At 42.9% G+C, this 17,932-nt stretch overlaps 1 protein-coding gene across 4 annotated transcripts in view; it reads right to left on the bottom strand.

The window, feature by feature from the left end:
• The window catches only part of LOC132391943 (transcription factor COE3-like), a 432,097-nt gene that overhangs the window by 36,810 nt on the left and 377,355 nt on the right, over positions 1-17,932 (bottom strand). For all 4 annotated transcript variants that reach the window (XM_059965751.1, XM_059965748.1, XM_059965749.1 and 1 more), the window contains exon 11: positions 7,338-7,426. In XM_059965751.1, the coding sequence (XP_059821734.1) occupies positions 7,338-7,426 (89 nt within the window). The remainder of the gene's footprint in view (positions 1-7,337; positions 7,427-17,932) is intronic.

The following is a 17,932-nucleotide window of genomic DNA, read 5'->3' as shown; positions in this document are numbered from 1 at the left end:
CATAATACCTTAAGACCATGAGATACAGGAGTGGAATTAGGTCAATTGGCCCATTGAGTCTGCTCTGTCACTTATCATGGCTGATCCATTGCACTCTCAGCCCCAAATTCCTGGCTTCTCCCCGCATGCCTTGACTAATCAAGCTCTAATTAAGAATCTGTCTTAAATCTCAGCCCATTGAGTCCGATCCACCACCCAATCATGCCTGCTTCATTTTCAAAGTCAAGAGACTCTACGGATGCTGGAAATCCTGGGGAACACACACAAAATGCTGGAGGAACTCAGCAGGCCAGGCAGCATCTGTGGAGAGGAATAAAGAGACGACATTTTGGGTTGAGCCCCTTCTTCAGGGCCAGTCTGGTCCTGACCAGAATGGTGCTAGAGGCAGATACCTTAGGATGAGATTGATCTTAGAGTAGATTAAAAGGTCAGCAAAATATCATGTATTGTGCCGTGGCGTTCTATGTTCTATGTCAAAACTCCTCTACTCTCTCCCTAAAGCTTCACTCTCTTCCTATACTGAGGTCACCAGAACTGAACACTACACCCTAAGTATGGTCTAACCAGGATTAGAGCTCCAACATTACCTCATGACTCTTCAATTCAATCTCCTGAATAATCAAGGTCAACACACCACACAGCTCCTTAACAACCCAATCAATTTTGGGTGACCACTTTAAGGGATGTGTGGATGTGGACCCAAATATCCCTCTGGTCCTCTGCACTGCTAAGAATCTTGCCATACCTGAGTTTCTTAACTACTTTCTGAACAGACCTGACAAGCTAGAGTCAAATGTATGCTAGGATGGGTAAGGGGGTAAGATTTTGTACCTTAAGTGTCTTCAGAGATTGTTTCATAATGCCTTGCAGTTAAAGTGAGAGAAGGGAAAGTTTAAAGGAGACGTGCAAGATACTTTCTTAACATACATGGAGGGTGATGCATGCCTGGAATGCATTGCCAAATGAATGTTGGAAGCAGATACAGACACCAGAAAACATAGAACATTACAGCACAGTACAGGCCCTTCGGCCAGTCATACGGTGCTGATCTTAGAACCTACAATAATCTAATTCCCTCCTAAATAGCCCTCTACTTTTCTATCATCCATGTGCCTATGCAAGAGTCTCTTAAATGTCCCTAATGTATCTGACTCTGTCACAACCCCTGGCAGCACATTCCACATATTCACCACCCTCTGTGTAAAAAATTACCTTTGACATGCCCCCTATACTTTGCTCCAATCAGTGTAAATTTACGTACCCTAGTACCAGATGGCCCCCGTTTTCTGAACGTTCACTTTACGACACCTAGCTTTTACGAAAGACCTGCATTAGTTACCTGTTTTCACTACCCAAAGAGTGTTTTCGCTTTTACGAGAAAAGGCAGCGGGTGCCCTGCGCAGCCAAGCTCCTGCCCCGGAACTGAATTCTAGCTGCCATAGCTTAAACGATAAAGACATTTTCGCGGACGTGGAATTTAAAGGTAGTCACGGGTGGTTTGATCGGTTTTAAGGTGATGGCAGCTTCATAGCTTAAAATTTACTGGAGAGAGTGTTTCCGCCAAGAGTGCTTGCGTGAGATTTTTGCTACGCTTGACAGTGCTGCAATGATTGCAGAAAAGTATTTCTACTTTATACAGGCTGTGTAGGTTTTATATGTTATTTGGTATGATTTGGTAGGTTATTTTTGGAGTCCGCGAACGCTCACAAATTTCTCCCACATAAATTAATGGTAATTGCTTCTTCACTTTACAACATTCCGGCTTACGAACCGTTTCATAGGAATGCTATATCTTTGGATAGTGGGGGACATTTTGTATCTGCCCACTTGATCTATGCCTCTTACCAACTTGTACGCCTCTACCAAGTCACCTCTCATCCCACTTCGCTCCAAAGAGAAAAGCCCTAACTTGCTCAACCTCCCTCCATAAGACACGCTCTTTAATCCAGGTAGCATTCTCTGAACCCTCTCTAAAGTTTGCACATCCTTCCTATGAGGCGACCCAAACTGATCATGATATTCCAAGTGTGGTCTAGCCTGGGTTGTATAACACTGTAACATTACCTCATGGCTCTTTAACTCAATACCTTGACTAATGAAGGTCAACACACCATATGCCTTCTTAACAATCCTATCAACTTGTGTGGTACAGTTAATTTGTTTAAGAAATTGACAGGAAAGTACAGGTAATGGAAGAATATGGATCATGACAGACAGGAGAGAATTATTTTAATTTGGCATTGTTTTTATCACAGAAGGGATGAGCTGAAGGACCTGTATTGTTCTCTTTTATGTTCCATTACAACATTATTTGCTTGTCGCACTACTTAGGTAGTGTATATGTAAGTACTTATCCTATCAGAACCAATAACATACCAACTCTATATGTCATTGTCACAGGAAATAGATCTTTGCCCAGTTTTCCTTACATGCCCACACCTTCTGAACCTAGTTGCCGTGGAGATCAATTGGAATTGCCCATTGCCCCCACACCTCCTTGCTACCACAGACCACACAGGCCAATCGTCCTGGTCAGAATAAATCTTACAATCCAGACAATCTCACACACACACAAAATTAAGCATGCAAAAAAACAGACAGACAGACACACACACACACACACACACACAGAGATAAGCATGCAAAAAAAAACAGGCATACAAACATACACACAAACACATTTACACGCACACATAAGCATGAAAAAAACAGGCACACAAACACATGCACACATAGACATGCGCACATCCACACACCTTACACACACGTACATTTGCAGACACCACACACACACACACACACACACACACACACACACACACACACACACACACACACACACACACACACACACACACACACACACACACACACACTGCCTACTGTTCTGTAATCCTGATAGGTGTGAACACTTGCTAACTCATCGCCTGCTAATATTACATTAAGAGCCCCTACAATATTAATACAATAATAATGATGTCCCTGAGGAAATGGGATTTCACAGCAAAAACAATTAAGAGCAAAATTATAAAAATTCATCTGTGACCCCCCCGTCAGAATTTCAATATCAAGTAAAAAGCCAAGAGCTTATTAAAATCCAATGTACAACAGATAATTAAACAACCTTCAATCTCTTATAGCAATAATATGATGTATTATTTAATAAGTTATATAATATGCCAAGAGGCTGAGTCTCACATTGGATTCAAGCTCCAAAGGAGGAAGGAAAGAAGCAGAAGTGATGAAAGAAGAGCAAAAGAAAGGAGAAGAGAAACTGAGGGATTTAGAAAAGCTTTTCCATAAACCTCCCAGGATGTTTCACAGCCCTTGAAGAATTTATTGAAAAGTTGGGACAGGTAGGTAGGCCACATTTTTTCAAACTGTATGTCTGATTCATTTCTAACATTTAAGAGAAGTTCAGGTAGGTTCAAAGTGCATTGATTATCAAAGTATGTATAGTACGTATAATCTTGAGATTTGTCTCTTTACAGGCAGCCACGAAACAAAGAAACCCGATAGAAACCATTAAAAAAATCATCCAATCATCCAATGTGCAGAGAAAAAAAATTGTGCAAACAATAAAAGAAAGCAACTAAAATTCAGTACTGAAGTTCATGAAAGTGAGTCCACAGCCATGAAACCAGTCATCACTGCTGCCAATCCAGGAGCTTGTTAGTTGCGGGCCACAGCCTAGATTCAGTGCAGAGCTGAGTAAACCTCGTGGACCAGCCAAATAGCAGGTTATTCCTCACTCTCGGACCTTGGACCCGTCACTTCGATTCAGCCTCGGCTTTCCAATCTGGCCCAGCTTTTAAACCAGTGGATCGTTTCTCACTCTCGCCTCAATTCGGCCCATACCCACCACACTGCAACCATCCTGTACCTTTCAGACTTCAGCTCATACGGCAAAAATATCAGGTCACACAGGCAGTTCAAAAGCCTAACTCTGAAAAAGTTGTTACAGGCTATTGACAACAGTGATCATTTTTGAGAAAAAGCGTAATTAATAATGTAATTAATAGTTTTATTTTGCTTCACCAGCTCCATCCTAAACCAGAGGAGTGCAGAGGGTTTAATATGTGAATGAGAAGAGTATGGAGACCTATAGTCCATGTACAGGCAGTTGCAACTCGACCAAAGGCCAGTCTGCCAGGGACTAGATGGGTTAAAGCCTGTTTCTGTGCCGTTGTGCTCTATACCTCAGTGGTTGGTAAGTCGATGGCAAATATCCTGAGAGGCAAGATTTATGAACATTTGAAGAGGTATAATATGATTAGGAATAGTCAGCATGGCTTTGTCAAAGGCAGGTTGTGCCTTATGAGCCTGATTGAATTTTTTGAGGATGTGACTAAACACATTGATGAAGGTAGAGCAGTAGATGTACTGTATATGGATTTCAGCAAGGCATTAGATAAGGTACCCCGTGCACGGCTTATTGAGAAAGTAAGGAGGAATGGGATCCAAGGGGACATTGCTTTGGGGATCCAGAACTGGCTTGCCCAAAGAAGGCAAAGAGTGGTTGTAGATGGGTCATATTCTGCATGGAGGTCAGTCACCAGTGGTGTGCCTCAGGGATCTGTTCTGGGACCCTTACTCTTCATGAGTTTTATAAATGACCTGGATGAGGAAGTGGTGGAATGAATCAGTAAGTTTGCTGAAGACACTGAGGTTGGAGGTATTGTGGATAGTGCGGAGGGCTGTCAGAGGTCACAGCAGGACATTGATAGGATGCAAATCTGAGCTGAGAAGTGACAGATGGAGTTCAACCCAGATAAATGTGAAGTGGTTCATTTTGGTATGTCAAGTATGATGGTAGAATATAGTATTAATGGTAAGTCTCTTGGCAGTGTGGAGGATCAGAGGGATCTTGGGGTCCGAGTTCACAGGACACTCAAAGCTGCTGTGCAGGTTGACGCTGTGGTTAAGAAGGCATACGGTGTATTGGCCTTCATCAATCGTGGAATTTAATTTAGGAGCCGAGAAGTAATGTTGCAGCTATATAGGATGCTGGTCAGACCCCACTTGGAGTACTGTGCTCAGTTTTGGTCGCCTCACTACAGGAAGGATGTGGAAACCATAGAAAGGGTGCAGAGGAGATTTACAAGGATGGTGCCTGGATTGGGGAGCATGCCTTATGAGGATAGGTTGAGTGAACTTGGCCTTTTCTCCTTGGAGCGATGGAGGACAAGAGGTGACCTGATAAAGATGTATTAGATGTTGAGAGGTGTTGATTGTGAGGATAGTCAGAGGCTTTTTCCCAGGGCTGAAATGGTTGCCACAAGCGGACACGGATTTAAGGTGTTGGGGAGTAGGTACAGAGGAGATGTCAGGGTAAGATTTTTACTCAGAGAGAGGTGAGTGTATGGAATGGGCTGCTGGCAACGATGGTGGAGGCAGATATGATAAGATCTTTTAAGAGGCTTTTGGATAGGTACATGGAGCTTAGAAAAATAGAGGGCTATATATAAGCCTCGTAATTTCTAGAGTATGGACATGATCAGCACAACCTTGTGGGCTGAAGGGCCAGTATTATATCCATATAACCATATAACAATTACAGCACGGAAAAAGACCAGCTTAACCTTTCTAGTCCATGCAAAACACTTACTCTCACCTAGTCCCACCGACCTGCACTCAGCCCATAACCCTCCATTCCTTTCCTGTCCATATCCCTATCCAATTTTCTTTTGAAATTACAATATCGGACCTGCCTCTACCACTTCTACTGGAAGCTCATTCCACACAGCCACCACGCTCTGAGTAAAGAAGTTTCCCCTCATGTTACTACTAAACTTTTTCCCCTTAACGCTCAACTCATGTCCTCTTGTTTGAATCTCCCCTACTCTCAATGGAAAAAGCCTATCCACGTCAACTCTATCTATCCCCCTCATAATTTTAAATACCCCTATCAAGTCCCCCCTCAACCTTCTACACTCCAAAGAATAAAGACCTAACTTGTTCAACCTTCCTCTGTAACTTAGGTGCTGAAACCCTGGTAACATTCTAGTAAATCTCCTCTGTATTCTCTCTATTTTGTTGACATCTTAACTATAATTCGGTGACCAGAACTGTACACAATACTCCAAATTTGGCCTCACCAATGCCTTGTACAATTGTATTGTGCTGTAGGTTTTCTATGTTTCTATAATTCCATGACTCTATTTTGAGTTTAACATTAACCTGTTTAGGTATCCATCATACCACGTGTAAAAGAAAATGTGCCCCACACACATTCTACTTAAACCCCTCTCACCTTCAGTATTTGCCATTTCTACCCAGGGAGAAAAAATTCGGACTTGTCTCCACAACCTACGCCCCTCATAATCTTATAAACCATCAGATATCCCTGCAGATCTGACGTTCCTGAGAAAACAATCCATATTTGTTCAAACTCTCTTTTTAAGTCATATCCTCCAATCCAGACAGTATCCTGGTGAGCCTCTCCTGAACGTTGTTCAAAGCCTCCACTTCCTTCCTGTAATGGAGTGATCAAATTTACAAGCAATAATCCAAGGCCACCAAACCAGAATCAGAATCAGGCATATGTCGTGAATTTTGTTGTCAGTACAGTGCGGTAATAATAATAGAAAAAAAACATGAATTACATTAAGTATATGTATATAATACAATATGTACAGTGTGCATGTATGTATATATATATATTACAGTATCTATATTTTAAATATATATATATATATATATATTCATTAGATAGTCATATTAAATAGGTAGTGCAAAAATGAAAATAAAAAAGTAGCAAGGGAGTATTCATGTCACTTAAGAACAGAGATGAAGTGGAATTTCTTTAGCCAGAGCTAGAGAATCTGTGGAATTCATTGTCACAGATGGCTCAGAGGCCAAGGCATTGGGTATACTTAAAGCAGAAGCTGATAGGTGCTTGATTAGTCAGGTTGTCAATGGTTACAGGGAGAAGGCAGGAGAATGGAGTTGAGAGGAATGATAAATCATGATGGAATGGTGAAGCAGGCTCGATGGGCTGAATGGTGTAGCTCCTGTGTCTTATGGTCCCTTGGTGTTGTCAATCACAAAGGTACTTTCAATTTAATTGATATCCTCAGTAATGAGTAGACCTGCAGGGAACAGCCTGCAATGAATGAGTACACTCCAGCACCTTCTTGCAGAAAAATATACCACCACTTTTCACTTATGCAACTTTACCCCAATGTTCTCTTCAATCTCCCTATAATTGTACCACCACCCCAATCTGTCCCGGCTGGCCAACTTATATCCTTATGCCAGGCTTTCTCAGTGACTGGTGGTCACCACCTCTTGTGACTTCTGTAAACCTCAGTATTGGTAATAGAGAAAGATCTAACCTTTGGTAATCGTTCAGGGTCTCCAGGGTGCCGCGGGATCACTTTCTGCAACCTCTGGAATCCATAGTCAATGGTGGGTTCATTCAATGCTATAGAATTGGAGAGGAACAAGAAATTACTCGATAGAAAGCAGTAGACAAATACCAGGCACTGTCAGGGATGGTGAAACACTGAGTATTCAGCAGGACCACCATAGCAAGGTGATGCCACTTTTTCTGAACACCTACACAGAGTCATGGAGTCATTGAGTCATACGGCACAGAAACAGGCCATTCAGCCCAACTAGTCCCTGCTGAGCTACTAGATGTGCATCAAATCATCGACACATAAATTGAAATGCATTATTTGTGTCAAATCAAATCAGCGAGGATTGTGCTGGGCAGCCCTCAAGCATTGCCACACTTCCAGCCCCAACATAACATATCCACAAGTTTCCAGCGCTGACCCGTAGGTCTTCGGACTGTTGGAGGAAACCATAGCACCCAGAGGAAACACATGTGGTCACGGGGAGAAGGTACATACTCGTTACAGGCAACGGCAGGAATTGAACCCTGATTGGAGATCACTGGCATTGCAGTAGTATTATGCGATCAAGGATGTTGCCTGGATTGGGGAGCATGCCTTATGAGAATAGGTGGAGTGAACTTGGCCTTTTCTCCTTGGAGCGACGGAGGATGAGTGGTGACCTGATAGAGCTGTATAAGATGACGAGAGGCATTGATCATGTGGGTAGTCAGAGGCTTTTTCCCAGGGCTGAAATGTTTGCCATAAGAGGACACAGGTTTAAGGTGCTGGGGAGTAGGTACAGAGGAGATGTCAGGGGTAAGCTTTTGACTCAGAGAGTGGGCTGCCAGCAACAGTGGTGGAGGTGGATATGATAGGGTTTTTTAAGAGACTTTTGGATTGGTAGATGGAGCTTAGAAAAATAGAGGGCTATGGGTAAGCCTAGTAATTTCTGAGGTAGGGACATGTTCGGCACAACTTTGTGGGCCAAAGGGCTTGTAAGGTGCTGTAGGTTTTCTGTGTTTCTATGTTCTATGTTTTTCTATGTTTCTATGCTAAAAGCCATGTTGTCCTTCTGAGCTGTCTACCTGAGCTAGTCCATCTGCAGGTTTATTTAGTATACTTCTAAGCCATTCTGATCGGATATCTGTCTAAATGTCTTTTAAGTGTTGTTATTGTACCTGCCTTAAGAACATCCTGTTCCATGTACCAACTACTGTTGTGTGAAAAAGTTTCCTCTCGGCTCCCTTCCCCTCTCACCTTAAAGCTATGCCCTCTAACTTTGGGAAAAGACTGCAACCATCCACTTTATCTATGCTTGTAAGGGACATAACCCTCTATTAAGTCAGTAAGATTGTCATAGCTGGGGGTGGTGTTAGGGATTAAATGTTCCCAGTGGCCTGTGTCTCAAATTGCCTCTGACAACCAAGACCAGCTCCTGGCCTTCGTGTGTGGACTAGCTACTAAGCTTGGCAGAACTGTTTCTACTGACAGGAGAAGGGGCAAAGGCGGGTTACTGGTGCCTTAAAACCAGTCGGTTCAGGCAGACGGGGCTCATCAGCTGCGATTGGCAGCTCATCTAGAAGGAAAACTCTGATCTCAAACCTCCGCTGCTTTGTGGCTATACCTACTAATGGAGAAGGTTTCAGGAGTAAACCCCTACCTTGGGGAAAAAAAAACTGTGACCATTGACCTTATCTATGCCCCTAATGAATTCATAATGAAGGTGATTCCTTAGCATCCTTTGCTGTGGGGTAAAAAGTCCCGGCGTATCTAGCCTCTCCTGTCCGTGCAATCTTGCTAACCTCCTCATGTACACTCTTTTCAGCTTAATGACGTCCTTCCCATAGTTAGGTGACCAGAACAGCAAACGATACCCCAAGTGTGATGTCGCTAGTGACCTGATATAATTGTAACAGCAAGTCCCAACTCCCAAACAATCTTCTGGTGGGGGCTTTGTGACAGACAGCACTCCCCACACACACACACACACACACACACACACACACACACACACACACACACACACAGACATTACCTTGTCATTCTGCTGTCATTGCGCTGAGTGTGCGCAGGTCAATGTCTTCCCCTGTATGTTCTCATAATGGGTCCGCGCTCAAATTGGTTTTATGGTGCCTTTCCCGCCATACACAGTGAAATATTCCATTTTTTTATAATGAAGATGAATAAATGTGTATATGTTGTTTGTATACAGTATTTAAGGTAGATAGGACATAGAAATCTACAGCACATTAAAGGCCCTTTGGCCCACAATGTGGTGCCAACCATGTAACCTACTCTAGAAACTGCTTAGAATTTCACTTGCTCAGAGCCCTCTAAAGATACTTGTGTTTATTTTCTAATGTGATTGTAACTACATTGTGAAGTGCATCATATGCTAATTCATGTGTAGTCTTAAGTTAACTCTTTTGGTAATTGAAGATGGTGTGTCCTATTGCAAAAAAGAAGGTAACTAATCGCCCTCCGCTGGAGAGAGAGATTGGGCCTGTCATGAGTTCACATTGGACATGTATAACTATGGAGTTGTTATTGTGTTTTCTAGTAGATAACCTTTTGTAAATATTTCACTACTTTTGCTAAGTTTTGTGAGTTTGATTTTTGGCACACCTAATAAACACGCTTGCACTGAAGCACTCAGCGTCTCCAGCCATTTTATCATTGGTCATGGCTCATGTATTTACCAGACCCAGTGAATTGAGCAGCATCTCTGGGAGGAGTCTCTCCCCAGATGCTGCTCGACCTGCTGGGTATCTCCAGAAGACTGGTCATTGCTCCAGATTCCAGCAACTGCAGTCTCTTGTGCCTCCAGTACTCACTCCCCTGACTGATGAACACAAGTATGTCAAATGGCTTGCCACCCTGTCTACCTGTGGCTCCTCTATCAGGGCACAAGTACCTGTTCTACCCCGGTCTCTATGTTCTACAATCTTCTCTGCGGCCCTACATTTCACAGTGTAAGTCTTTCCTTAGTTTAACGTAGCAAACTTCAACACCTTGCACTTGTCCAAATTCCACCCGTTGGTTTTTGGCCCACTTCCGCAATTGATGTGGATTCCATTGTAATCGTAGGTAATTCTGTTTACTGTCCGCTGTATAACCAATTTTGCCATCATTCATAGACTTGATGAGAGCTTACACAAAGACATTAGAAGCAAATTGGTAATTTGGTCAATTACGAATGGATTCAGGTTCACAGAATCTTCATCTCACTTTCTCAATATTTATTGCTTATTTATGGAAAAGAGTACAGTCGACCTTTTGGACTGAGACCCTTTATCAGTCCTGATGAAAGGTTTCAGCCCAAAATATTGACTGTACTCTTTTCCATAGATGCTGCCACGCCTGCTGAGTTCCTCCAGCATTTTGTGTGTATTGCTCTGGATTTCCAGCGTCCGCAGAGTTTCTCATTTTTATTGCTTCTTTCTTTCTTTTAGTATTTGCAAAGTAGTTTGTTATCTTTTGCACACTGGTTGAATGCCAAAGTAGTGTAGTCCTTCATTGATTCTACTATAGATATTATTCTGTGGGTTCATTGAGTATGCCTGCAGGAAAATGAATATGAACATATATGCACTTTGATAATAAATTTACTTTGAGCCTTAAACTTTATTGTCACATGCACTGACTACAGCAAAAACTTTGTTTTGTAAGCCATCCATACAAATCATTTTATCACAACTGTACGCTGAGGTAGTGTCAGGAGAAACAATAACAGATTGCAGTACACAGGTGTCCCCCATTTTTTGAACGTTCATTTTACAACAACTCACTGTTACAAAAGACCTACATTAGTGCAGTACCTGTTTTCACTAACCAAAGAGGATTTTCACTTTTACGAAAAAAAGACACCCGCTTTATACGTGTGTTTACCCCGTGAAATACTACAATGACAGTGAAACCTTGTATGGGCAGTTGTTTGTGCATGTGTGTACGTATGCATGTACGTGTACATGTGTGTACGTGCCGATTTTTTTTCTCCAAATCGATTTTGGCTCGCTGTCTTCCCAATTTTGATAAGTGAAACTACACTGTACATACAATATTTCTACTTTATATAGGGTGTATATTTATCATATAATTTCTGCTTTCACTATATGTTAATTTTATTTCAAGTTTTATGTGTTATTTGGATTGATTTGGTAGGCTATTTTTTGGGTCTGGGAACGCTCAAAAATTTTTCCCATATAAATTAATGGTAATTGCTTCTTCGCTTTACGACATTTCAGTTTACAAACGCTTTCATAGGAATGCTCTACCTTTGGATTTCAGGGGAAGCCTGTAAAGTGTTACACTTACAGAGCAACTGCAGGTCAGGCAGACAAGGTAGGGTAAAAGGTCCATCTTATTATACAAGAGGTCTTTCTAACAGCCTTATGTTTGATTAATCTCCTTGTGACTGCATGTGTTTCCTCCTGGTGATCTGGTTTCTTCCACGTTCCAAAGATGTACAGGTCAGCCATGACAGAATGGTTGAACAGACTTGATGGGATGAATGGCCCAATTCTGTTCCTATTACAGTCTTATGGACTATAGAATGGTCCCTATCACAATAAGATGACTCCTAACATAACACACCGTTTAAGGCCTTGCACCTGCACTGCATTCCCTCAATGTGACACTTCATTCCGCATTGTTGTTTTTGCATGTTGTATCTCAATGCACAGTGGCACTGAAATGATCTGTATGGATGGCGTACAAAATAAAGCTTTTCACTGTACCTCAGTACACGTGACAATAAAAACCAATTTACCAAATGTAATTCCTTTCTCTCCCACGCAGATGTCGTTTGACTCACTGAGTCCCTACAGCAGATGTCTGCTGCTCTCTTACGAGTTTATTAATCATGTTTTTATACTTCCGCCTTAGACGTTTATTTATCTAGAAATGCTATGCAGAGCAGGCCCGTTTGGCCCAATGAACCACACCACCCAGCAACCCATGTATTTTAACACTAGCCTAACTTTAAGAAGACGATTTACAATGACCAATTAACCTACCAACCAGTACATCTTTGGACCGTGGGAGGAAACGAGAGCACCCGGAGGAAATCCACACAGTTCACAGGAAGAATGTACAGACTCCTTACAGATGGGGCCGGAATTGAACTCTGAACTCCGGAACACCCTGAGCTGTGATATTGTCGCACTATCAGCTACGCTACCATGGCACCAACAAACACAGATCTAAATTTTTTTTTAAAGTTGAACATATTTTGTTTAAAGTAACAAGGTAGTTGAACCTTCTTTATATAGAGTCAATCATGTGTATTGTCATTTAATTCTACATGTGTATACCATCAAAGAAGTCAACGTTTCTCTGAACTAGAGTGTAAAGCACTGTAGTAAAAGGATAAATGTTACAGATGGATTACACATAAATAAACAAACTAAAGTGCATAAATTAAATATTCTAAGGTACAGATCAGACTAGCCAGTGACAGTTCGAATGTGATGTGGCTGGGAGTTCAGAAGCCTAAAGGCTTGAGGGAAGAAACTGTTTCCCATCCTGACTGTTCTTGTTTTTATGCATCGGAGTCTCCTGCCTGATGGTAGAAAGTCAAAGAGGATGCTGGTTGGATGGGTGGGACCCTTCATAATACTAAGGGCCCTGCGTACACAGCACTCCTGATAAATGTCTCCAGTGGATGACAGGGAGACCCCTATGATCCTCTCAGCTGTCCTCATGGTCCTTTGTAGGGACATCCGGTCCAATGTTCGGCTGCTCGCATAACAGACGGAGATGCAATTTGTCAGAACACTCTCAATGGTGCTCTTATAAAATGCAGTTAAGTTGGGGGTGGTGAGGGAGCCTCGCTTGCCTCAATCTTCTCAGGAAGTGGAGACGCTGCTGTGTCATCTGCTTGATCGGCACCTTTTTACGTTTTGGACGGAATTCTATTTGCTCAGTTTTACTCTCTTCCCGTCAATACAGAGATATTAATGATCCCTGGTCACACTCCAGGGTAATTTAGTTTAGATTGTGATCTAAGATTAAACCTAACAAGCTCAAATGATACCATTATCATCTATTGCCAGTCTGTTAGCTGACCTCATTTCCAGCTCTCGCTCTCTATCTCATAACTTGTTACCTTCAGAAATGCAGAAGTAGTTTACGAGGATGCTGGGGGGCACAGTAGCATAGTGGTTAGCACAACATTTTACAGCAGCCAGCTATTAGACTCCTGCCACTGCCTGTAAGGATTTTATACATTCTCCTCATAACCACGGGGCTGTCCTCCAGCTGCTCCAGTTTCCTCCCTCATTCCAAAGATGCACAGTTAGGGTTAGTAAGTCATGGGCATGTTACGTTGGTGCCTGTTCTGAGGTTAGGGTATATAGCAAATTTTAATATCACCAGCAACCAATCTTTAGATTTGAATGGAGTTTGCAGATTGAATTTAAAACGCAGCTCAGATGCCTGCATATGCATAACTGCGGCCTGGAGTCAGTAGGGGGATTAACATTAATTTTGGGTGTCTGGAGTGTGTGCGCGCAGGAGGTGTTTGAAAACTATACGTAATTCAAAGGAAGCTTTGCAGGTACATTGTAAATATAGAATCGTCCTGCTGTTACCTTTGATCTTTAGGAAAAGAGAATGTCCTGAAACATTGGGTTGAGCAGGACTCTTCTTCCATGAGAGTCTCGAATGCCGAATAAAGCACTTCCTATATCCACTAGTTTCACCGTCTCTCAGTGACTTTGTCCACAGTTACTACGGAGCTGGAAGCCTGCCCACACTTGGACGCTTGCCCAGAGCAATCTTCACTGATTTGATTTGATGCAAAATCAATAGAGTTAGCCTGCCTGGATTGACTGTGGGTGTGTGCCGCAAGGAGTGGCTGGTCAGGCTTGAGTTGTTTTGTCTGGAGGAGAGGAAGCTGAGGGGAGATCGGATTGAGGTTTATAGGGATTGTGAGAGTTATAGACAGACATCCAGCATCACACTCCCAGTGTCGAAATGTCTAATGCTAGATGCTGAGGGGATTAAGTTGAAGGTGGAGCTGGTGGCAGGTGCCTGGAATGTGCTGCCAGGGGTTGTTGGTGCAGACAAATACGATAGAGGTGTTAGGAGGCTCTTAGATGGGGAGGGGGGCGGATATGGATGCTGTGTAGGCAGAAAGGATAAGTTTAGTGAGGTGTATGATTACTAATTTAATTAGTTCGGCACAACACTTAAGGAGCTTGACGTTGGGCTGAACTGTCCCACGTTCTAGAACTGAGCACAGTGCTTCAGCTGAAGGCCGAACAGAATGTGACATTGTTGAAAACACTGCCTTGTCTATCTGACACAGTAAAAAGAAACAAAATAGGTCAGAAAAATGCTTCAAACCTGCTCCAAAATGTAATAATTTCATCACTGACACCATAGGCAGGGTAACAGTTCAATACAGACTAAAGAGTGTGGTGAATTTGTGGAATTCTTTGCCAGAGGCAGTTGTGGAGGCCTAGTCATTGGACAGAGCAGATTCAGTGTGTCAAATGGCCTAGTTTTGCTGCTATATCTTATGCTCTTAGATGGGCCAAAGGCCTGATTCAATAGATACATTCAATGTCAGAGATATGTATACAATATTCATCCTGAAATACTTTTACTTCGCAAACATCCATGAAAACAGGAGTACGCCAAAGAATGAGTGACAGCTAAATGTTAGAACCTCAAAGCCCCCCCCAGCTCCTCCTTCCCCCTGTGTTGTTTCTTCTGATTTCCTGTTAACTCATAGAATTATACATCAAGAAAACAGGCCCTTCAACCCAACCCATCTATGCTGACCAAGATGCACACTTGAGTTCATCCTATCTGCCTGTGATTGACCCATATCCCTCTAACCAGGGGTTCCCAGCCTTCTTTATACCATGGACCCAAACCATTAACCGTAGAGCCTAGGTTGGGAACCCCTGTTCTACAGACAGACAGACATACTCTATTGATCTCGAGGGAAATTGGGTTTCGTTACAGCCGTGCTAACCAAGAATAGTGTAGAAACATAGCAATATAAAACCATAAATAATTAAATAATAACAAGTTAATTCTGCCAAGTGGAAATAAGTCCAGGACCAGCCTATTGGCTCAGGGTATCTGACACTCTGAGGGAAGAGTTGTAAAGTTTGATGGCCACAGGTAGGAATGACTTCCTATGATGCTCAGTGTTACATCTCGGTGGAATGAGTCTCTGGCTGAATGTACTCCTGTGCCTAACCAGTACATTATGGAGTGGATGGGAGTCATTGTCCAAGATGGCATTGTCCAAACCTGTCTAAACATTGTTCTAAACCTGTCCTATCCATTTTCTCTTTGATCAAATGACTTTTAAACCTGCCCAAACAGTCATTGATTTTAATATTGAACATACCTAACAGAACAACACTCTAGGATGTGCATTCTACAATCCTGGGTGAAGAAATGCCCATTTATCTCAGTCCTCATTGACCAAAGCTTTATCCTGAGATATTGAAGTAGGGCAAGCTAGACTATTCATCAACGTTATGTGCCGTGTCATATGGATATGGGCGATCATGGCCAAAACTGCTCCATTAGGGGACTTAAAGAAACTTGTGATGCTATTTTGTGAAAGAGAATAGGTGGTTGATGTCAGGATCAATACTGACCCTCGAACTAACATTATGGGTGTTATGTTAGCGTCATGAAGTAATGCAGAATGGAAGCAGGCCCTTTGCCTTGTCTGCTCCATTTTGACCACAGCATATGTGTGGATAGTCAGAGGCTTTATCCCAGGGCTGAAATAGCTATCACAACAGGGCACAGTTTTAAGCTGCTTGGAAGCAGGTACAGAGGAGATGTCAGGGGTAAGTTTTTTACGCAGAGAGTGGTGAGTGCGTGGAATGGGCTGCTGGCAATGATGGTGGTGGAGGCGGCAACGATAGGATCTTTTCAGACACTCCTGGATAGGCACGTGGAGCTCAGAAAAATAGAGGGCTATGGGTAACCCTAGGTAATTTCTAAAGAAAGTACATGTTCAGCACAGCATTGTGGGCCAAAGGGCCCCTATTGCGCTGTAGTTTTAGTTGCCCATGTTTGACTCATAACCCTCCTAGCCCCTCCCCTCTATGTCCCTACTGAAATGCCTTATGAATGTTGTAGTCTTACCCACCCCAACCACTTCCTCTGGCAGCTCAGATCTCTTCTAAATCTCTCCCACTTCACTTTGCATCTATGCCCTCTTGTTAAGGACTCCCCAATCCTGGGATAAAGATTATAACCATCCAGCTTATCCATTCCCCTCATGATTCGATAAACTTCAATGAGTTTACCCTTCGTTCTCGTACGTTCCAGAGGATAAAGATCCTGTGTGGCTATCTTCTGTCTTTAACTCAGGCCCCGCAGAACCATGCAACATGCTACTTTTTGGAGGCTTCTACTGTGTGAAACATAGTAGTCTCCTGAGAAGAATGAGAGGAGATCTTGTTGAAACACATAAAATTATTAGATAAGATAGAGGCAGGGAAGTCATTTCTACTAGTAGGTGAGACTAGAACTAGGGGACCTAGCCTCAAGATTCGGGGGAGTAGATTTAGGACGGAGATGAGGAGGAACTGCTTTTCGCAGAGAGTGGTGAATCTGTGGAATTCTCTGCCCAATAAAGCAGTGGAGGCTACCTCCGTAAATATATTTAAGACAAGGCAGGATAGATTTTTGCATAGTAGTGGAATTAAGAGATACGGGGAAAAGGAAGGTAGATGGAGATGATCAGCCATGATCTTATTGAATGGCAGAGCAGGCTCAATGGGCCAGGTGGCCGACTCCTGCTCCCATTTCTTATGAAAGTATTAGCATTGGTGTGCTTTCCTGGCTGTGGCATCTACATAGTTGGACCGTGGAAGGCAGTTGATCATGTTCACTCATAGGAACTTGAGTACAGACAGAGTCCATGGAGGGGAAGCTGCGTCCACAACTCCCGGCATTTTTTTGCAGAGCTTTACTCTGCCTACGACTCCCTTGCGTGTGCTGCAGCCGGTGGAGGGTGCAGGAGTCGTGGGTCTCGGGCAAGTTCGTGGATTGGACCTGTTTTAGAGGACTCTGCAGTCCATGTTATAAAAGCAAGGATGTAACGTGGAGGCCTTATAAGGTAATGGTGAGGCCTCACTTGGAGTATCGTGAGCCGTTATCTAAGAAAGAATGTGCTAACATTGGAGAAGGTTTGAAGGAGGTTCACAAAAATGATTCCAGGATTGAAAGGCTCATCATATGAGAAGCATTTGATGGCTCTGGGCCTCTACTCACTGGAATTCAGAAGAATGAGGGGGGAGGACTCTCATTGAAACTTACTGAGTATTGAAAGGCCTCGATACAGTAGATGTGGCAAAGGTGTTTCCTGTGGTGGGGGAGACTGAGACCAGAATACAGGGATATCCATTTAGAACAGAGATGGGGAAGAACCTATTTAGCAGGAGGGTGATGAATCTGTGGAGTTTGTTGCCACAGGTGGCTGCGGAGGCCAAGTTATTTGATATGTTTCAGGCAGAGATTGTTAGGTTCTTGATTAGGCAGAGCATGAAGGGATATGGGGAGGAGACAGGAGATTGGGGACAAGATGAAATGGTGGAGCAAATATG

This window comes from Hypanus sabinus, chromosome 3 (assembly GCF_030144855.1).
Source record: "Hypanus sabinus isolate sHypSab1 chromosome 3, sHypSab1.hap1, whole genome shotgun sequence".
In the NCBI taxonomy this organism is placed as follows: Eukaryota; Metazoa; Chordata; class Chondrichthyes; order Myliobatiformes; family Dasyatidae; genus Hypanus; species Hypanus sabinus.
This window is presented reverse-complemented; position numbering and strand designations above follow the sequence as displayed.